The sequence below is a fragment of the Calypte anna genome, chromosome 4B (genome assembly GCF_003957555.1).
Source record: "Calypte anna isolate BGI_N300 chromosome 4B, bCalAnn1_v1.p, whole genome shotgun sequence".
Lineage (NCBI taxonomy): Eukaryota > Metazoa > Chordata > Aves > Apodiformes > Trochilidae > Calypte > Calypte anna.
This window is the reverse complement of record NC_044249.1, coordinates 7,984,740-8,006,229: the sequence shown is the minus strand read 5'-3', so window position 1 is coordinate 8,006,229 and position 21,490 is coordinate 7,984,740. Positions and strand designations below refer to the sequence as shown.

Below are 21,490 nucleotides of genomic sequence, written 5' to 3'. Positions count from 1 at the left end.
CTTAGAGGTCACTCTTCCCCCGGTGGTTCATGTTCTGTATAGAACCAAAGAATCTGCTGAGTTGGAAGGGACCCATCAGATCCCTCCAGTCCAACTCTTGTTCCTGTCACTGTAGGGCACACCCAGGGTCATACCATGTGCCTGAGGGCATCATCCAAATGCTTCTTGAACTCGGGCTGGGTTGGTGCTGTGACCGTTCCCCTGGGGAGTCTGTTCCATGCTCAGCTGCTCTCTGGGTGAAAAACCTTTTCCTGATGCCTAACCTAAACCTCCCCTGATTCAGCTTCCTGCCATTTCCCCAAGTCCTGTCTTTGGTCACAGGAGTGAAATAATCAATACCAGCCCCATTTCTTCCCCTCATAAGGTATCCATAGACTGCCATGAGGTCACCCTCAGCCTCATTTTCTTCAAACTGAACAATCCAAGTGCCCTCAGTCTCTCCTCAGAAGTCATCCCTTCCAGACCCTTCACCATCCTTGTTGGTCTCTTTTGGATGCTCTCCGACATCTTGATGTCTTTTCTGTACTGTGGTACCCAAAACTGCACTCAGGACTCAAGGTAGGGCCCTACCAGTGCAGAGGGGACAATCACATCCCATGCCCAGCTGGTAATACTGTGTTTGATGCACGCCAGGATAGGGTGGAACCTCCTGGCAGCCAGGGCACACTGCTGGCTCATGTTCAGTTTGCTGTCAACCAGGACCCCCAGGTCCCTCTCCAGCTACTCATTCCCCAGTCTGTATTTGCCCTGTCCTAGACTGAGAATTTTTGGCACTTGTCCTTGACACAGAATGGGGAGGGGTGGTCACAGCCTTCTGAGAGGAAAGCTTAGGTCCTTCTGGAAAGGGTGCAAATGAATCTTCCCCCCTTGTGATGTTGTTAAGTGACAGAACTGCAGCACATCAGGGGCTTTTCCTGGGATGCTTTCTGCCAGGCATCTGCTGGCTGGCTGGGCTAGATCCCCTCTGCAGTGCCCATGGATATTAAGCTTTCCTGTCTGTTGTCAGGCTCCAGCTTTTGCTTCCAGTATTCTCTCAGTGTAGATGACACTAGCAGCCTCTTGACTCCTCAGGACCAGGGGCAGACCCTCTTTTTTCCCCTGTGCCCTGGTGAACAATGTCTCTGCCTTGTAGAGCACTTAAATTTAACAGTGTATTTTCCTGAACATCATGAAATGAATTGCTGTTTTATCTTGGTTGCTCAGACAGAAGTGTAAAAGCAAGCAAGCCCATAACACCTGTGTTCATTTCTTTGTCTCATTATGTTGGAGCAGACCAGAGTGCTTCAGCATTTCTGAAGTTCATTAAATGTAGCTCTTGGTGATGTTTTGTTTTTCCCTGAAACACCAAATTATTATGCTTCCTTCCACAGTACTCTTAAAGTCTGTATCCTTCTCACTCTTTGCCACATCAAATGTGTAGTCCCTGCATGTCTTTGTCTCCTGTTCCTCTTTCCAGAGCTGCTGGTTATTACCAGAGCCTTTCTGAACCCTTCCCAGTGGTCTCTGGTGGTGTTTCCATTACTCACTTCCCCATCGCTGTGAGGAGCTGGAGGAGCAGGAGGAACTTGACCTCAGCTTCCACTAAGCCATTGCTGCAGCGAGTTTCCACCTGAGTAAGATTCAACTTGCCCTTCCTGAAACACTCTTGGCCAAAGTGTGGTGGGCTCACTGTGCTGAATAGTGTTTTTTGTTAAAACACTCATTAGTTGCCTGCAAGTGTGTGGTAGACCGATTTGGGAGAGCCTAGAGTAGAGCAATGAGTGATCAGCAGGATTTAAAACTTGAGTGGTGGGGACAAATTGAACTTCCTGAGTGTTGTTTAGACCAGAAAAAATATGGAGGAAAAGTTGGAGAGAGAGGCAACAAGTGTTGCTTTAGCAGCAAGCATTGGTTAAGAGAAAAGGATGGTCTGCTTCCTATGTCTGTGAAAAGCAGGAAAAGAAGCAACAAGGAGAAAGGAAGATGCAGGTGAGGAAATGGAATATTATCTGTTACCCTAAGGCCAGGGAAGCACTTGATGGGGGAAGATGTGGAGTCTGTCATTGGGAATCCTAAAACTCAGCTAAGACAAGCTTTTGTCAGAGTGATGAGGGTACAGCTGTCCGTAGGCTGAGCAAGAGGATGGGTGGTGCAGCTGTCCCAGATCTCTCCCAGGGTAGTAAGTGGAGTTAGGGTTGGTAATTTGTGTGCAAATAAAAAAGATGTGAAAAAGCTATTTCCTTGTACAAATTTTTTTTTTTTTTTTTAGATTTTGGCATCATTTGATCTGCATGGAATGAGCTATTCTGTATCTCTGTCATTTGTATGACAGGATACTTTGAAAAGCAATGATGCTAAAGCTATGCAAGTCTTGTGCTCTTCCTTCTAACATTGTGTTGCTTTTGTGATTGTCTGCAGCTTTGATGCTTCACAGGCTTTAAATTGACTCTGAAGTGGTTTACTTCTGCAATATCACAAGGAAAATTTATTCAATCACAGATTGGGCCTTAGCACACAAATCTGTTTTCTTTTCCTTTATCGTCTCATATGTATTTCACCTCATATTTACCTTAGTAACTTCTATTTTGTTTTGAATCTTGCTTCCTACTTTTTTTTCCCCACCAATTCCCAAGTGCATGCCTTTCCATTTTTAGTGTCTGTGTTTTGCTGAAATAAGTGTGAGAAGTGTCAAGGTTACCTGGCTCAAAAAGTAGACACCGGAGTTCAGTTTTAGCAGAAATCATGATCCACAACAGGTTATGAAGGAAACGTTGGGCACTTTTAAGCCTTAGAAGTACAGAACAGGCAACAAGATGGTGTCTAACAAGGAGGAAGGCAAAGTGAAGGTACCAGTTGGATCATTCCTGAGCCACTGTCTCGCACATCTTCCTGCAAATCAGTGCTGGTGATTTGTGTGCTTCTGTGGTGGTGTTCAGGGTGATTCATTAAAGCAGGAGATTAATATGGTTAATTTCTTTTTTCTTTTTTTTTTTTTTTTTTATGATTAATCATGAACTGGATGGTGAAAAATATAGCTGAGACAACTGCAGAAAATAAACAGCCAGCTTGTATTTCACAGGTAGCGCTGCTGTTCTGGGAAGCAGGGTAAATAATTTCTAGAAGATGAGGGACAGACCAGCAGCATTGAATGTGTTAGGAAGAAGGTCATTTGAGAGAAATCTGAGCTGATCAAAACTGGGGATGTGGAAATAATACAGGTGAGGAGAGGAAGGCATTCAGAATTTTTGTTACTTGGGAAAAATACATGTGGTGGTGTGGTGCATTACAGCATGACCAGAATGACTGCAATGGAAAGTGCAGCACTTACCAAGCTGAGTTGAAGTAAGAGTAGTGCAAGAACAAAAATGAAGCATTTAAAGCATGGCAGATGAGAAATGCTGTGGCAGAGTTTGCTTATCCATGCTTTTGAAACACTCTGAAGAGCTTGTTGAGTACCTGTGTCTCCATTGTAAGTATGAGGAGGAGATTGCACACACAGTTCATGTCTGCAGAACTTTGTGGGCAACTGGGTTGTCTCTAGTATTATGATCAGAAAGAAGGGCACATAAATTATGGAACAGACGTAACATTGGGTATCAACCCAAATAAAAGCAAGAGAGAAGACTTGGATGAGGAATTCCTGCAGAAGGTTGGATGGGAATGGATGTCTTGGGAGGAAGGTTGTCGCTTGGCACAAGGCAGAAACCAGTGATCATAGCCAAGAGCATTCAGTCTGGTACAGTGGAAGATTTCAAAATCTGTTCTCCAAAGTTTCCCTAACTTTGTTCTTAGCCAAATTATTACCAATGCTAGCAGTTCATACTGCTGATGTATCTTAGAGTTGTAGGTGACAAACACTGTGAGTGTAAGTGACCTGCTCTTCATGTTTATTGTTAGTCTTTAAATCTATTCAAAGAATAGGCAGAACTACTGATATATTTAGTAGACAAGACTTAGCTCAAAAATCATTGAATTTGCCATACGTGTGAAGAATGAATAAATAATCAGTAAAATATGAGGTTTGGGAGCCTCTGAAAAGGACTGATTAAGATTGGCTTTCATCAACATCATAATTTTGTTTTGTAAGCTTTTTTTAAGGCTTTGTTTATTGGAGAATTTAAATATTTAGTAAATATGTGTCTTGAAATTAATGAAGAAGTAGAAGAGGGAGTTTTATATGCCAGAAGTGTTAGCTGTGAGACTGGTTTATATCAGTTTGGGATTTTATGTGAAATATATATAGGAAAAATTTTCATACTTTAGCCATTTCTCATTAAAAAGCTTTATCAAAAACAGCTTGATTTGATTTTAACAGGAAACCACTAATTGGCATTTGGTAAAAGTTGTTCCCACACAGGGAGGAGTACCCCTATGAAACTGTTATTTTTCAATTAATTATCACTTTGAGAATTGCTGAGAAACAAGCAAATGTGTTAGACATCTTCCCTGACAACCTAAATATTCCTGTAAAATGCACTTTGGAACTCAGCTTTCTTTTGTCACTTTTGTCCTCTCTCTCTTCATGAATGTGTAGCCTGAAGTTCAGCACAGCCAAAAAAAGGGGAATTCATTCCCTCTGTCTCATATCCAAACCCTCTCCAGTTCCTTCCCTTCTTGATTGCTGTGGATGTTGCTGTCCCACTCACCAGGCAAGTCATAACCCTGAGCTTCATCTGAAGTCAGACCTCAAAATATGGAAGATTTTGATCTGGGCTTTCACCTTAGCTTTTCTGAGGCCACTGTGATGGCTTCTGTGCTGTCTTTGGAAGGCTGCTCCTGTGATCCATGCTGCACAGGACATCCCTGTGAGCAGATCTCTGTGGATGTGGATCCACAGTCCTGAATCTTGAGTGCCAAAGCCAGAAACTGGCTGGTCTGTTCCATGAGATGTGTGCAAGCACTTGTGAGGGGCCACCTCCCTGTAGGTGTTTGTGTTTCACCACTCAGTATCTGCAGCCAGAAGTATAATCAGAAGGAAATACAGAATTCTCATTAAAATGTGGTAAGATTTCCTATTAAGTGGGTTCATAATTACTCAAAGTAGCACTCTCCCAAAGTGAGTGGGGATGGTTTTGTGTCACTCTGGAAGGGCACCAGAAGTAGGGACCTGCTGAGAGTCAGTTCTGGGTCTGCAATTTTGCTGATTACTGGAGTCACAAAGTAGAAAGTAAACAGGAGAATTGCAGACTTACAAATCCTCCTCTGTAACCAGAATTCAAAAGCAGATTCAACAGCATTTTTATTTGTCTTGTCTGAAACCAAGATGGTGGCATTTCCAGTGAAGGGCTGAGGGATGTGCTGAAGTTGAAGTGTGCAAGACTGAAATACCAGAGAGAAGATATTCAGAGACTGCCATGAAGAGAGAGGCATGGTTGCTGGTGACTGAATGTTAAGTATAGAGTCAGTGATGTCAAATTGTTGCAAAAATAGTTTGATCCTAAGGTATTATTCTGTCTTCTCAGAGATGGCAGGCACAGGCCTGATGGTTGAGTCTGGTTTTCAGCACTTCAGGTCAGGAAGGCTGAGGCAACCTTCTTTGGCAACTACATTCCTGTGCCAATGGGTAGGATTAGCAGTACCTGTGTGCTCCCTGATGGATACGTGTTATAGCTCTCATCTCTTGGAAGTTCTCCAGCCTGGAAGTCTCTGCTGTGCCACTTGGTAACCTAGTCCTTTTTGGGTTTTTTCACAGACCTTTAAATTTAGAAAGGTTTCTTTGCCACCTAAACTGAGTCTTGCCACCTGAAACTTCACATCCTCTGCCTGAAGAAAGGTGGATACAGACTGGAGACCACCCAAGGAAATACAAAGATAATAAGAAACTTAGAAAAAGAACATAAATCTGTAAGGAAGAGTTGAAGAAACTCAGTTTATTTTAGTGTAGAAGAGAGAAACATATTAGAAGGCCATGATAACAGTGTTTCAATACAAGAAGTGGTGTAAAAGGGGACAGGAATGATAAATTGTCGTTTATGGCCACCAGGGGAGTGGTAAAATCAACTTTAATGCAGAAAAAATGGTGTGGCATTGAAGGTATTGGGGCAAAAATGAGAGTTGGACGTTGAAGAAAGATGGAAGATACTGCAGAATTCCCTTTATTGGAGATGAATAATATACTGGATTGGGAAAAGTAGAGTTGATCCTGGTGAAAGAATGATAAACTGCTTCACATATCCTGTTTCTGTGCTTTGCAAAATGCTGCACTGGAGCAGTATTGCTCTGTGTTGTCTGTTCCAAACAAAACAAAATGCAAATGCTTCTGCAAATGTCCTGTCAGCAAAGTAATAAGCAGAAAATATTTACCTAGTTACAGTCAGTTTTATTTGTAGTTTAAGTCCAGTTAGATTAAAGAACAAAAGTATGTTTAAGGAACACAATGACATTAGGGTACAATTATGTAGACTGAAATGTGCTGTACCTTCTTTTTTTTTTTTTTTTTTTTTTTTTTTTTTGATATATTCAATGTGTACCAAGAACAAGAATTACATCTACAGATGTGCCTGCTGGATCTTTGCAGGGTTTCACTGAAGGCAAACAAAATGTGACGTATCCATACTTCACACACATTTATCCCTTGTCTTTAAGCTGTCCAGTCCTGTCAGATTAAAGTGTTATTTATTAATTAGTAAGCAGTTGCGAATGATGTTGGCAGTGCCAAACAATGGAATTGTTTCAGCTATGCCAACCGTTTCATTCTGCTGAATTCAATTGTTGGCTTTGAGCTTATTCTCCAGAAGAAGCTTGCTTCTGCTGCTGGGGGATAAGACATCAGGAAATTCATTTGTTAATTAAACTATACTGATTCCTCAGACTCATGGCAGGTGATGCCATTTTCTATCACTTTGTATCAGTCACAGCTGTCAGAAACAGATTTTTAAATTTATTTTGCCACGTGAATGCGGGACCTTTACTTTCTGCTTCACCACCTGCAGTCTTGTTTCTTTGTGTATTTAGATTAACTCCTTGGTCTCTTCAGCATATTCCAAATGCCACTGTAGAAATCATCCTTGGAAGGCCTCTGCTTTGCAGGAGCAAAGTCCTTTTGGTGGTGTGTTTTACATGATAAAGTAATCTTGTCCTCTTCTTTTAAGTCCCTGTACAAGTTGTCTCCTGCTGCAAAAGTGGCTTTTCATTTATTTCTGGTCTGTCTGGTCAAACCAGTAACTCAGCCACTTGTCTGTGTGCCTCCCATGTTTGTATCTGGTCTTTCTTCTGATGCATGGGACAAGACTTGGGGTCACATTCTTCATCTGCCACAGCACTACCTGAAAAGCAGTGGTTTGCTTCCCAAAGTGGGTAGTTGGTTTATGAAAGCTTTGTGGTCCTGTTTGGGTTGTTCCCTTCTTTTATTTCCTGAAGAAGAAAGGGTGCATACCCAAATGCATTCTGTAGAGTGAATGGGATCATGCTGTAAGACTTTGTTTGCATCCCTGCTTTTCACTTTATTCCATGGGTTTGCATGGATGTCTGTGTGTGTGTCTGCATTAGTATCTAGAAATTTCTGAGCAAAATTTCATACCCATTGTGCTAGACACTTCAGTGGAAGAATGTCTGTACCAAGATAGCTCAAAATTTTCATATATGTCAAGATACAACAGATTTTGGGGAAGGGAAATGCACTATTTGTGGTAGCAGTAAAATAGCTAATGAGAACAGATGTCAGCTCACTGAAGTAAGTGAGGCAAAGGCACCAGGCAAACGTGATGGAAAGATTCAGAGTAGGAAAAAGTGGCATTTTGACAGAGCATTTATGTGTACAAATGGGGAACAGGCAACAAAGCTTGTATGCTTGTTGAGGGCTTAGACAAGTGTCTACCCAAAGGCTGTTAAGGCTGCCTCAAAGGGAGAAGTGGCAGCTTCATCCTGGGGTGACTCTGGTGCAGCAGGGTGCAGTTTGTTGTTGGAGAGGAGAGGCAGGGAGAGCCCTCAAGTGTGGGATGGAAGGGAGAAAGCTGAGAGAGGCCAAGGCTGGGGAGGAGGTGGTGATCTGTAGCTCTCGGGTGCTTGAGAAGTGAGGTTGGGACCTGGATGGAGGAGCTCAAGTATTTCAAATGCAGTTGTGCACTGGCCTGGAGTAGAGAGCTGGCACAGATGAAGGTGGTCAGAATGTGCTTGGTTTGCAGCATCTTGTCTACCCTCAGGCTGCCCAGATCCCTGGTGGTACTGTGAATACTTTCAATCTCAAATTATACCACGTTAGAAATGCATGTTAGGATTTTTATCCCCCTTTGTCTTTTACATGTATTTATTCATATTGCTGCTTTTTCTCCTTTACCCATTTCTTTTTTTTTATCCTCCATCACTTTGGTTTTTTTTATTCTGTGCTGTGTTCATTTTGGTTTCTCCTCATGATGATGTTCTCTGCTTTACACTAGAGGTAGCAGATATTCTTGTATTATGCTTTTGATACCACTTATTGATTCAAGTATGTTCTGCAATGTGGAGAGCTTAAAGATCCACTGGGTCAGGATCAGTTTGGCCCTTGTTCTAGCAGAGCTTTATGTATGTGATAAATAAAGCCTTAGTCATCTGTATCATTTCTTTCACTGTGAAAATGGTGATTGGTTTTGATAGTCAGGAAGGCAAAATGAGTATCATTTTTTAAAGTTTTGATTCCAGGATATTGGACTGCAAGCCTTGTCATTCACTCTGTGTAGAACTATGGATAATTTTCTAAACTTAGGTTTTTGCTTTAGAACACTGGATACCAGCATGAATTTGCAGAAGTTTAGATTGTTCACTTGCTAAATCTGAACACTGATACAATTCTTCAAGCAAGATATTACTCTGTTATAAAACTGCTGAGTTGAATCATAATATTTATGGGTTCATTTATCTACTGTTGAAAGCATTTTGTTCTTTGATATTTTCGATGCCATTTTTTAAACAATAATGCTGGTGAAGATTATTAATTTTGAGCCTGTGAAGAATAGTTATCAGATATGTGGCTGTGTGGAGTCCATAATTTAATTTGTGGTTTTTTTCCCTGGGGGCAGAGGGAATCTTGTCCTTAACCCCACATAGGCTTTGGACTTCAGTTTTACCAGGTCAAATACCCTGTTTATGCCCCATCCCCTGCTCTGTGTGGGAAGCCTGTGACTTCTTTAACATTTCCACATGGCATTGCTGATGATCAAGGCTTTTACCTGCCAGTTCAGAGGTGACTTTGTCGGTTTTACAGTTGGTATTGCAGTTAGAGAGCAAATGGGAAAAACAGTTTCAAAACCGACTTGGAGTATGTTCTGCTCGGAGCTTGTATTTAATCTTTAGTTGTTGGTTTCTGTGGGAGTTACCAAACCAGTTGAGCTACAGCATTGGCATGAAGCCAAATGAAAAATACAGTTTTCTTCACTGTAAACATGACTGTCAAGCAGTAATGTTTTTCTCAGCTTCATTTTAAAGGCATTATAATGGAAGAAAATGAAACTAAAACACATTTTTATGCCAGTATTAACATGGAAGAATGTTACTTCTTTTTCCTTTTAATGAAAATCTTTTTAGAGAATAGAACATTAAAAATGTGTCTTAATAAATACGTAATCAGTTAACTATGTTGCTAGATACTTGATGGAGGTGGTAAACTAATACATTTCTTGTTCTGGTGTAGTTATGGTGAGAATGCAATTTTTTGTGCCTCTGCAAACATGAAAGATATGTAAAGTTCTTTATTTTTAGCCCTGTTTTGATAACAGAAAAAAAAAATAGTGCCTGATAAAACTTAATGAATAATAACAGCAAACAGTAATCTCTATCCGTTCCTCCGGGCTTATTTTTAAACTCTCTTTTCAGTGGCCAGTAGCTCTGTTAACTCGTCATTGGGTATTCTGCTGAACTTGCCAATCCTTGCTTTGCTTTTGGAATTCATTTTGTTGAAAAACGTGGAAGTTCAGCTTTGACTTTCTGAACTATATTTAATGCTCATAGTGATTTCACAACAGGGTATCATTGTGTAGGTGCAACTGCACCAAATGGGCAGCAACTGCTTTTTCACTTACTTTTCAGAGTTAAATTTATCAGAGTTGTCTGCTTTGCCTGTAACCTGCTCTGTTTTATTTTGCAGAGTGAGGAAAAAGCTTGTTTAACAAAATGTCTGATCAGCTGCTGCTTTTTAAAATGGCTTTTTGGGCGCTAGGAACGGAAGTTACATCTTGAAGAATAGATGGCAGCATCTGTGTAACTTGATGCACTGGAGGATAAAGAGTCCTTCAGTTGTGCTTCATTGTTTGAGTTTAAGAGTTCCATAATAGAAAAATAAGAAATAAGATTGAAAGGGACTTTTATAAGGGTCTTCTTGTCTGCCCTTTCTCTTGAGACAGAATCAGCTTCAGTGAAAGCTGTCCCAACCAGATACTTGTCTTGCCTCTTCTTTATGACCTCAAATGGCAGTAATTCCTGTGTTTCCCTATGTAATCTGTGCTTCAGATAAATAGGAAGTTATTGCTAAGCATATGGGGATAGCTGAGCTGTGGAATGTTAAACTAAATTTTATGAGGACTGGCACATTTTTATTTGCATACGTGATCCTTTTATTGAAGAATTCTACCACCTCACTTGGTCTGGATGGTTGCAGGCACAGAAAAATCAAGAAGTTGTTGAAAGCAGATGCATGTGCTGTAGTCAAATTAATGAAACAGTGTCCAGTTCTCTGAAGGAAGAGTGGTGAAAACTACACAAAGACCTGTGAAGCTTTCCATAGATATCCTCAGTGACCTTATGCTGAAAACAGCCAGGGAGATTCTTCTTTTATGATCCTTCTTTTATTGCGTGATGGAAATGACACTGAACTGAAGTTCAGATTTTGCACTTACTGCTTGGTGCATGCTATAGTAGTATGCAGGTTTTGAAGATGACACTTAAGGAGCAGCATTTGGCTGGACACCTTCAACATCTTGGATGAGTGGTAACATCACTGTTTTCTGTAGCAATGTCCCATGTTTACTCTAAAAAATAAGCTTTTCTTTTGGATCTCGAGATGAGCCAGCTTCTCAGAGTTCAAGGTACTGTCCCAGCAAGGAAATGTTGAAAACAACAGGCTATTGTTGCACTTGGGCGTGCATCGTCCTGGACCCTGGGCGTCTGTATCCTGCCTCTCAGGCGCTGTGAGCTGAGTCGCAGCCACTGGCTCTGGGCAGGCTGCCCCAGCTTCAAGGAAGCAGTAAAACACTCATGGCTGCTGTCGCCAGCAATGGGCTCAGGGCAACAGGAGGGTTTTCTTGAAACGTGGGCTTGGAGGCGTTTGTAGAAGCATCGTGGTGTGATGGAGCTCTGTGGATCTTGGCAAGGCGGTTTCTGTGCTGCAGTAAGAGGAGTGCTGAGAAGCACATAGAAAAAGATTTGAAAACTTCCCGGGAGGCAGTGACATGGCATGCTGAGCTAGAGTGGAAATGAATGTTTCGATAATGAAGAAGGCAGGAGGGGTGAGTGGAGGTTGGCCAGAAAGGATCCTGAAACTGCAACAAAGGCGGCGCTGTATTTAAGGAGAGATAAGGAGAGGAATTGATGACAGGGGAAAAACCTCAAGGAGATAGACTTGGGACATGGCATGGACTAATAATGGTGTTTGCAGTAGTATTCTAAGTGGGAGTGAGATAGACTTATATTTACTGATGTCAGTAACAGGGATGTTGCAATAATTGAGAGACAGGGCGATAAAAGTCCAGACAAGGGTTTTAGCTGTACACAGAGAGATAAGAAAGACCATAGTTGAGAGAAGTCACTCTGGAAGAGCTGTGAGCATTTAAATTTAGTTCATTATTTATTGATTTTAAAGTTTTAGTCACGTTTTTCTGTCATGAAAAGGGAAGTTGTGGACGTTTGGTTTGGTTTTGCATGTGTTTTGTTGGTTGTTTTGTTTGGGTTTTTTTCAAACTTGTTTGCTTTTTTATTTCCCATTTTTTCCTCGTGCTGCAAGATTGTTTTGCTGGGACAGGAGCAGAGCTTTCTGCTTGCTGACCTATCTGTGCTTCACATGGCAAAGCTGGGAAGGCAGCTGACAGAATGGCTGGCATCTCTGCAAGGAGTGGAAGCACCCTAGAGTTGCTGTCTTCTGAGAATACTTAGTAAAGAAATGGAAAAAAGAAAAAAAGAAGTCGGGGGGTGGGGGTGAAGAAGGCAAATCAATAGAGTTGATTGCAGTGAGAAAGGTGTTACACAGGGCTTAGTGTTCTTTCTTGAACTGGGTTGAATATTTTTATCATTATTACAGAACTACTGAAGAGAACGGGGCAAAGCTCTTATGGAAGTATCAAAGCAGCAAAAGCAAAGGGACTGGCTTAGGCTGTTCAAAATGGATTGATTGCATTTCAAGTTGAGATGCAGCCAAGAGTGGATACCAGGGTGTAAAACTTTAGGAGGACTCTGGGCCTCCTAATTTTAGGCATTATTAGGGAGATTTCTTTTGATAACCAAATGCAGTGGGAAGCACGAATTACAGAGTTGTAGGTGATAAGTGGTTCCTCTAAGCTACAATACAAATAAACTTCTGAAATCTTTAATTGATACCAACCACAGTAAGTAGAATGTTTTATGCATGTCTCTATGGAGACAGTTACTGGGTGTTCTGTCACTTATAAAAGCATCCAGTAAAGCAACAGAAATGAGCTTACATGTGTCTTTTGGTCCTTTTTGCAGTGTAACAATACTGCAGGCAGTGAGGTATTTCTTCAACATCCTGCACCTGTTTCACTTGAGAACTTAGAGATGCTTTTTATAAAGCCAAGGCTATGCAAGCTTTCCATCCTGACTTGGTTCTTGTGTCTCTCATTTGCACAGCTCGGAAGTCCAAAAAGTTGGGGAAATTGAAAGGGATGCACGAGGAGCAGCCACAGCAGCGGCAGCAGCCACCACCCCAGAGCCCCGAGGAGGGGACAACGTACATCGCGCCTGTGACTGAGCCCTCTGTAAACACAGCACTAGTGCCCCACATGTCTGCTATCTCACCAGCACTTACTCCCTCTCCTGTTAAGATCCTTGAAAGCATTGAACCAGAGATCGTGTACGCAGGTTATGACAGTTCAAAGCCAGACACTGCAGAGTACCTGCTTTCCACCTTGAACCGCCTGGCTGGCAAGCAGATGATTCAGGTGGTGAAGTGGGCAAAGATACTTCCAGGTAGGCATGTGGTGAAATTCTTCTTTGCTGTTTATTTTAGCTTAATCAACCATTTGGTGATAAATTGCATTCTTTCATCTGTGGGCTGCGTTGAAAACCTTCACGGGGTGTGTGAGATGAGCATCTGAGACAAGGTCATTGGGTTTTTTGATTAATGTTAATTTCATGTCTGGGACTGATATTTAAAAAGCTTTCATTTTGAATAATAGCCTCATAAGAAGAAAGCATGTTTTGTCCCTGCAATGAAAAATGACAGTTTTGTTTTTTAAGAAATATACTTTGTGGAAGAGTTGCTCTTGTTTGTGAATACTAGAAAAATAATGAACAATGTATTTAGTGCTGGTTTGGCCAAGACTTGTGGAGTGCAATGTAGGTGATGGGTATTTTCTGGTTTGATCTCTAGGATTTAGAAACTTGCCTCTCGAGGACCAAATTACTTTAATTCAGTATTCATGGATGTGTCTCTCATCGTTTGCCTTGAGTTGGAGATCGTACAAACATACAAACAGCCAGTTCCTCTATTTTGCTCCAGACCTGATCTTTGATGAGTAAGTATTTCTTAGTTGTCCTTTTCAGAACAGGCATGAAGAATTGCTCTGTCTTTATTTAGTTTTCAGACATATCTTCAGTCTAAGAAATTCTAGGCTAATTCTGGCTTAAAAAGTAGGTTTGTTGTTTGGCGTTTTTTCCTATGGTCCTGTGTTCAACTGGCAGAGCTTTGCTTCTGCCATCCGCTTCTCCTTATGCATGTGGATGTGTTCTCAAACTAGGACCATCCTGCTGGCTTGAAATGTGACTGATGCAGAGCAAAGATTTATAGAAAAAAAAACAACGACAAAGCAAAACATTTTTTAGTATCTATTGGAGCTTGGAAAAATATCTTAACTTCTAGGAAATGTGAATGTTTATGTTGCCAGTTTTTTTCAGAGCAGTCATTTAATGGTGCTTTTTTTAACAATATACAGCTGTTCAATGTGTTTTCTTGACAGTCTTAATTACCCTTCTTTGCAAGCATGAAAGAAGCCAAAATGTTTTTTCAGTAGTGAAACATAGCTTCTTTTATGATGCATTCAGACAAAAAGAAGGATCAACCAAGGAATGAGTCCTCTGAATGTGTGTTACTTCATACTCTAAGTTAGTGTTCTAGTGTTTTGCTTTTGATGTGTATAATTTAATTTCTCTTCCACTCGCTTAGTGTTTATTCCAAGACAATAAAGTCAAAATTTAAGCAAATACACAGGCAGTCAAACTGTATATGCTTATCCCAGGAGGTTTGGAGGTCTTTTTCTGGAGGTAAAAATGAGTCATAACCAATAGTATATGGGTGCTCTTAAAGAAGAAGAAAAGAAGGAAAACATAACAAAACAAAAACAAAAAAACAAAACAAAACAAACAAACAAACAAACAAAAAACAAAAAAAAAACCAAAAACAAACAAACAAGCAAACAAAAAAAAACAGGGAAAAAATGAACAAGTAACTTGCCACTCAATCTCCTGAAGTCTTCTTAAATGTTTTCTTGGAGGAGATGCTTTGTTGCTCTTCATCTTCATAATCCTTCTTTGATTTAGGAATACCTAAATAATTAATGTGCATGAGATTGTGCCCTAAGCAGTGAGCAGTATCAAAGGAGGATTGTTGGTTTGGTTTTTGGTTTGGTTTTTTAAGTGGAGGAACTGGTGATTAACTGCATGTGGTTGAAAAAGTGTTGTCAGCCATTTTCCTTGTTGAAAGCATTTCTACTGCAACTTGGACATTAAAGAATCATCACAGAAAAAAAGTGTCTGCAGCTAAAGATAAATAAAAATGTGAATTTTGAAGAGTTTAGTTCTCCCGGGGAAAGGTAAACTGAAAGTTCAAACACAGAAGCAGCTTCTCCTCATCTGAAGAAAGCCGTGGGAAGGATCACAATTAGGCAGGGAAATCGATCCCACTTGCAGTAAGTCTGTGCCTCGCTAGTGTTCCTGATGGTGCAGCTAGAAGCACCTTTCAGAAGCCAAGATCAATTGTGAGTTGTATGGTGCTTGGAGGTAGGTGCCTGCAGGATTCTACTGAGGTTGAGGTTGGTACACAGGTGGGAAAAACAGTTCAGTGTCGTGGAGTGCAAAACAAAATAATCCAAAACCAGATAGTGGTTGCTATTTAATAATAAACTATTTAATAAGAACATCCCAAACCATAAGACTGAGGTCTGGTCATCCACATCTCTAACAGTGTACTCGTTGCAGAGCTACTGAAGGTGTCAGAAGCTCTGTGTTTCTGAAGAGAAGAAATACAAATTGCCCGTTGCTGGACTGAGCTGTAAGGTGTGGGACAGGAGCTTTAGAAGTAGCTAATCAGTGAAAGAAGTTTCTTTGGAGGTAAAAGGATAGGAGTTCAATACTTAATCCAAACCAGTAATCAGCATATCTCTGGAATGAGATTGTTTTTCTCACTTTGCTCATGGTTCATACTTGATGAGAATCACGGGAGACATTTTTTTCAAGTTTCTCACATTGCTGTTCAGGGTGGTAGTTGTGAGACTGCATTTGGAGTATGAGTTTTGGGCTCCCTGGCACAAGAGAGTTACTGAGAAGATTCAGAGAGCCCTGCAGAGCCTGGCCAGGGTGGCTGGGAGCAGGCTGGGACAGCGAGGGAACTCAGGTCCCACAGCAAGGAGAAGGCCATGTTGGGTTTAGTGGGTGCCCAGAGAGACCCTGGAGTCTCTACCATTGAAGATATTCAAGCCATGACTGGGCTGATCCCTGAGCATTCTGCTCCAATTTTGACAGTATCCCTGCTGTGAGCAGGGGGATTTCAGACCTTCAGAGGTTCCCCTCCCAGGCTAAATTATTTCATGATTCCAAGTTCATGAGATGCAGTGCTTTTCTCAGTTTTGACATGAAAGGTCAAGTTGAATTACTGGAATTATACCAGTCAGCCAGTAACAGTTCAGTGGAGAAAGCATTCAGATGAGCATTCAGTAACACGTATTTCTTTTTTGTGAGAATACACTGCTTTGAAGCTTTGCTTTGGAATTTCTGAAGACTGGTCTTGCCTTTACTTTTTGAGTACCATGAACTTGGAGATGTAAGTAAAAACACAGGCCTTAATTATTGTGCTACAAGGTTTATCAGACCACTCTTAAGGTTCACTTGATGCAACGTTGTGAGTTTTTTACCACCCTTGGCACTTTAGATGTGTATTAATTGATGCAGAGTGAAAGGGGCCATCCTTTAAAATGACTTTTCTTTCTGCTGGATTGAGAGAGTTATGGTCCTGTTATCATCTGGCCAAGATTTTCTTGGTATTTCTTCATATTGTGCCTGGAGAGGTCATTTCCTGACTCTGTGCAAGAAGGAATTAGGAGGGTCCCTGGCTGGTTGGGTGCACTCAGTGCATTCAGCATTTTCTTCAATGAACAGTCAAAAAAGAGTGAAAGTTGAGGCTGGCATTACCAGAATTATGTTGCTTTGTTTTACATTAAATGAATTTTCCGTTTTCTCTTAGCTGCTGTGAATAAAAGGAAGTCGTAATGTTTCTGGAAGGCCGTGATACATGATCTTGTTTTCTTTCTTGCTCTGAAGGACTGTAAACAAGGCAAATAACAAATGAGGAGCTCTGTTGTTAATAGCTGTTAAATGTACCTTTGGTTGTATAAATGCTGTGCAAAATGCCTCCCTCCTAATGTGTGATTGGATTTCCTGTTAGGCTTAGGGAAGGCTGGAAATATTTGTCTGCCTTAATTTAGTCATGTTACATATCTAAGTAAGTGAACTGTTTGTCTTTCTCGATCGTGTGTATATTCCTTTGCTTTAATTGGGCTTGGAGTAAACGTGAAGCTGTGAATTGAGGGGTAAGGAAATGGCTGCTCAGCCTGTTACAGAAATGCCTAAAAAGAGGCATAAAATAGTCCAGTGTGCTTCATGCTGTATCTAATTTATAGTACGTGGGGTTTTTTTAAATCAATTTATTTTCTAGTTTAATAGTTGTAATCAAAACTAATATTCTGTATGCATAACTTCAGTTTTAATCCACAGTAAATCTTTAAAAGACTGTCATATATGTGGCACCATTTAATTCCTATTGCAGGTAAACACTCATGAAAGATGACTGTTGCATATGTAATAATACTCAAAAGATGTTGCAATACTGTCCTTTAGGCTGCAAGTGCAAGCTGCAAAATTCCAAGATCAAGGTCTTCTGTGAAACTGTAGTTTTGAGTTCTTTGGCTACCTGCTTTGTATCCATAATCAAATGTAACTGTGCTTTTGTTGTGACTCCTTTTTGTTGCTCATACAATCACAGAATGGTTTGAGATGGAAGTCACCCCAAAGATCTCCTAGTGCCAATCCCCCTCCATGGGCAGACACCTCCCACTGCACCAGGTTGATCAAAGTCTTGTCCAGCCCATCTTTGAACACCTTCAGGAATGAGGTATCCACAGCCTCCTTGGGCGACCTCTTCCAGGGTCTCATTTATAGTGAAGAATTTCTTCCTAACATCTAACCTAAATATAGCCTAAATTTTCCCAGTCTGAAGCCATTACTCAGACAATCACTACACGCCTATGTAAAAACTCCCTCCCCAGCTTTCCTGTAGCCCCTTCAGGTCCTGGAAGGTTCCTACAATGTCTCTCTGGAACCTTCTCTTCTCCAGGTGGAACAAACCCAACTCTCTCAAGTCTCTATTTATATTTATTCTTCAGCCCTCTGAGCATTTCTGTGGCCTCGCTTCAATAGTTCCATGCCCTTCCTGTGTTGGGGGCTCCAGAACTGGACACAGATCCAGGTGAGGTCTCACAAGAGCAGAGAAGGAGAGTCTCCTCACTTGTCCTGCTGGCCACGCTTCTTGTGATGCAGCCCAGGATATGGTGGGCTGCAAGCTCACAAATTGGATGAGCTGAAGGGATGATACAGGATTGTGTAGGGAGAGCCTTGGATTTTTGCTTTACTTGTTCCAATGAAGAAGCCTTACCTTGAGTGTATCTAGGGATCTGAGAGAACAGAGAGCTATTAATGGGGAAGACTTTCTTGAAACATGATGTTATATTGCAAACTGGAAACCTGGAGATTCTTGTTGGATCCCACAAGGACAAAGTAAAGATAACACAGTATGAGGTGCATCTACATGACTTTATTAAAAAACAGACCTAACTGGTAAGCACTAAAACTATACTGGTAAGCACTAAAACTATAGTTGTTAGCCCAGTCTTATAGAGAAAGAGAAAAAGAAAGAGAGAAGAGAAGAGAAGAGAAGAGAAGAGAAGAGAAGAGAAGAGAAGAGAAGAGAAGAAAGAGAAGAGAAGAGAAGAGAAGAGAAGAGAAGAGAAGAGAAGAGAAGAGAAGAGAAGAGAAGAGAAGAGAAGAGAAGAGAAGAGAGAAAAGAGAAGAGAGAAAAGAGAGAAAGAGAGAAAAGAGAGAAAAGAGAGAAAAGAGAGAAAAGAGAGAAAGGAGAGGGATAGAGAAGGAGAAAGAAGAAAGAGAAGGAAATAAGGAAAGGGAGAATAAAGCGTGACCCAAGGGTAGAGGAAGAGAGACCAGCTGAGAATCCATCGGTGTCCTGTTGGTCTCATGGTATAGAAGAAGGGAGGTGATGATCCCATTCTAGGAGAGGGGCCCAGGGGTTAGTGTCTTTGTATTAGTTACTCCTTTTATCCCTTGCTGTGCCCCACAGCCACCAGCCAGTCATTGCTCATCCTCACTGGAAAGCTCCCTTGAGTGGTCACCTCCCCTGTAGTTTGCAGGAGTCTTCAATCTGCAGAATGAACGGTTTCTGGCTCAGTGTTTTCCCCTCATTGTCTCTCCCCATTAACAGTCTCTCCTCTGGTCAAGGAGATTTTTTCCCTCAAACTTTATGGCTTCCTCTTATCAAGGAACCTTTATGGCCTCCCCTCTTACCTCTTCTCAAGATGGCTCTTCTCAAGGCCTTCAGACTGGTCAAGACAAATGCCTAAGATATTATATATGCCTGACATTATCTATGTCAGAAGCAGAAGACTGTTCCTTATTGAGGACCTAAGCTCTGAAACATCCAGTTTCCTTCTGAAAAGTAACAGAAATCCCACAACAAAAAAAATTACTTGTTTGTTTAGCTCGAAGGAGAGAGAAGATTTCTCTTAAGACTTACCCAAAGACTTTAGCTGAAATTTTCTAATCTAATACAACCTGAGGCAGGCACATGCATGGACAATTTAAGTCTGGAGCATTAAATTGGTAAAATTATACACAGCTGAAAGCAGGAAGCTGAGTGGTGCTGCTTGGAATGGGTTGCAAGAACAAAGCAAGATATGTAGCAAAATACAGTTTTTTAACACTATCTTATTTTCAGGGACTCTGTCAGAAGCTATGTAAAATGGATTATTTGCTACAGGGATCAGTCTAAAATATGATTTTAAAGATGTGGTCCTGGAAGGCAGGGGAGTTAGCTTCAAAGGCCCTTGGCCTGTCCCTTGCTGAATGAATTAATCATTGAACTTAGAGTTGAAATGACTGTTTTTCTGTTGGTGTCCTTTTGAAGGAAAACTCCCTAAAGTTTTCGAAAGAGAGTGTGACAGGTTAGGTCCTAGAAGAAATCTGATGATCAGCATCTTGCAATCATAGGAGTTTATGTGTTTGCAGTGCAGAAGTCAGGTGCCTGAATCCCAAGGCAAGGGATGCTCCTTCTTGCTCGTGTTTCTGTGACCGTCCCAGGCAGTTGTTGCCTCACTGGCTCATGGTGGCAACCTCCCAGCTATCTGCTTCCACCCATATATTCAGTCAGGCCATTGGCTGGCAGCCTCTCAGAGGCTCAGGAAGGGATGAAAAGCATTTATGAGTGCAGCACTGCCAACAGAAACCCAGCAGGAGCCAAAGGATGGTGTGGCAGGGATCCTTAGTGCCCTGATGTGGGAAAGCAGTGGGATGGGGGCTGTCTTCAGAGCCGCCACTTGCCCACTCAGCACATATCCCCCATATCCCCACATATCATGGCAAGCTACCCTGCTTATCCATCCCTTCCTCCAAGGAAAAGAGCAAAAACCCAGCTGATGGCATTGCTGGTGAATAGTAAAAATCTACCTGTGCATCCTCTTTGGCAGGTGTTCGTTTCTGCTAGCAAAAAGAAAAGAGAGGGCCAGCCGGACACAGGAGTTCCCCTCCAGGTCTCCATTTTTCTTTTGATTTTAGGTTTTTACTTTGTCTCTAACTTCTAACTCCTTGAGGACTTTTGGAGAATGAACCCCGATTCCAAAATTGTTTGCTCTTTTTAGGAATCTTACCCAAATTATCGTATTTACCATTCTAGACTTATCTAGCTGAAACATAGCAACGATGATACTGAAAGAAGTTAGTGATCCTGAGACCCCCTGTTGAGACACTTGAGTACATTAAAGTATGACATCAGTATTTCAACAGTATTTTGCAAATTCACCCAATGACTACAGATGTTCTGTGTGTTTTCTTACTCCTTCGATTTTTACTGGTTTGTCATCTGTTACATGAAGAAAAACTAATAGGTTCATAAGTGTGTAGATTCTGAATTTCCTGGCCATTGTTCTCTATACTTTCATTGGATTTTTACAGACATTTTTACCTGAGTCAAGGATTTGAGGGTTTCCCTGATAAAAACAGCATTAGTCATTGCACAAGGTACCCGTAAGTATTAAAGTGAACTCAAACCCCAGTCAAAATACTGGGAGCAGTTCTCACAAGGATTGGCTTCAGCAATGCAGCAATGTCTTTTTTCCATCTCTCAGATTATTTTGTTACATCATATGCAGCTCAGTCCTTAGATCAAAAAGGTTTCAGTTGAGGAAGGACTTACTAACTACTATATACAAAACATTAAGAGCAGAATATACCAATTGACTTGTTCATTGATGCTTTTGACTGGTAGGGCAAAAATGCAGGATGTAGATCTAAGAAGTGGCTGTCCTTTCATTAGTGCCATTTCAGGCAATTGTGGCACTCCTGAACCCTTTTGTAGTTTGCAGTGCAGTATGGATGGCTTTTTCATTATAAAATTCAATCATCTACTCCAGATACTTTTAAATAACCCAGTAACACCCTGTATGTAGTGTAGTTCAACAAACTAACAAAGGTTACTACAATTCAGAGTACATCATTCCTTTAAGATGCAAGGGTTAAAATAAAGATGTAGAACTGGAAGGATTTTTCATGCTATGCCTTTGGTAATTGCTCTGAGCATGAAGTTTTAAAATTTAAAAGCAGACAGAGGTTGCTATTATCAATAGAGGGAAAACAGAGAATATATCTTTCAAATGAGAAAGCTAATGTAGGGCAAGTCAAGTAGATATAAAAAAACAGCTTCAGTCCAGGGAGATTTCTGTGAAGTTGTTGTTCTGATGTTGTGGGATATGAATGGGCAGAGGATTTTGTAACATCCAGGGAAGTTGTAAAATTACACTGAGAATTAAGTTGCAAC

General features: G+C 41.1%; 1 protein-coding gene across 3 annotated transcripts in view; it reads left to right on the top strand.

The window, feature by feature from the left end:
- The window catches only part of NR3C2 (nuclear receptor subfamily 3 group C member 2), a 211,145-nt gene that overhangs the window by 160,279 nt on the left and 29,376 nt on the right, over nt 1-21,490 (top strand). For all 3 annotated transcript variants that reach the window (XM_030450453.1, XM_030450454.1, XM_030450456.1), the window contains exons 5-6: nt 12,751-13,089; nt 13,493-13,637. In XM_030450453.1, the coding sequence (XP_030306313.1) occupies nt 12,751-13,089; nt 13,493-13,637 (484 nt within the window). The remainder of the gene's footprint in view (nt 1-12,750; nt 13,090-13,492; nt 13,638-21,490) is intronic.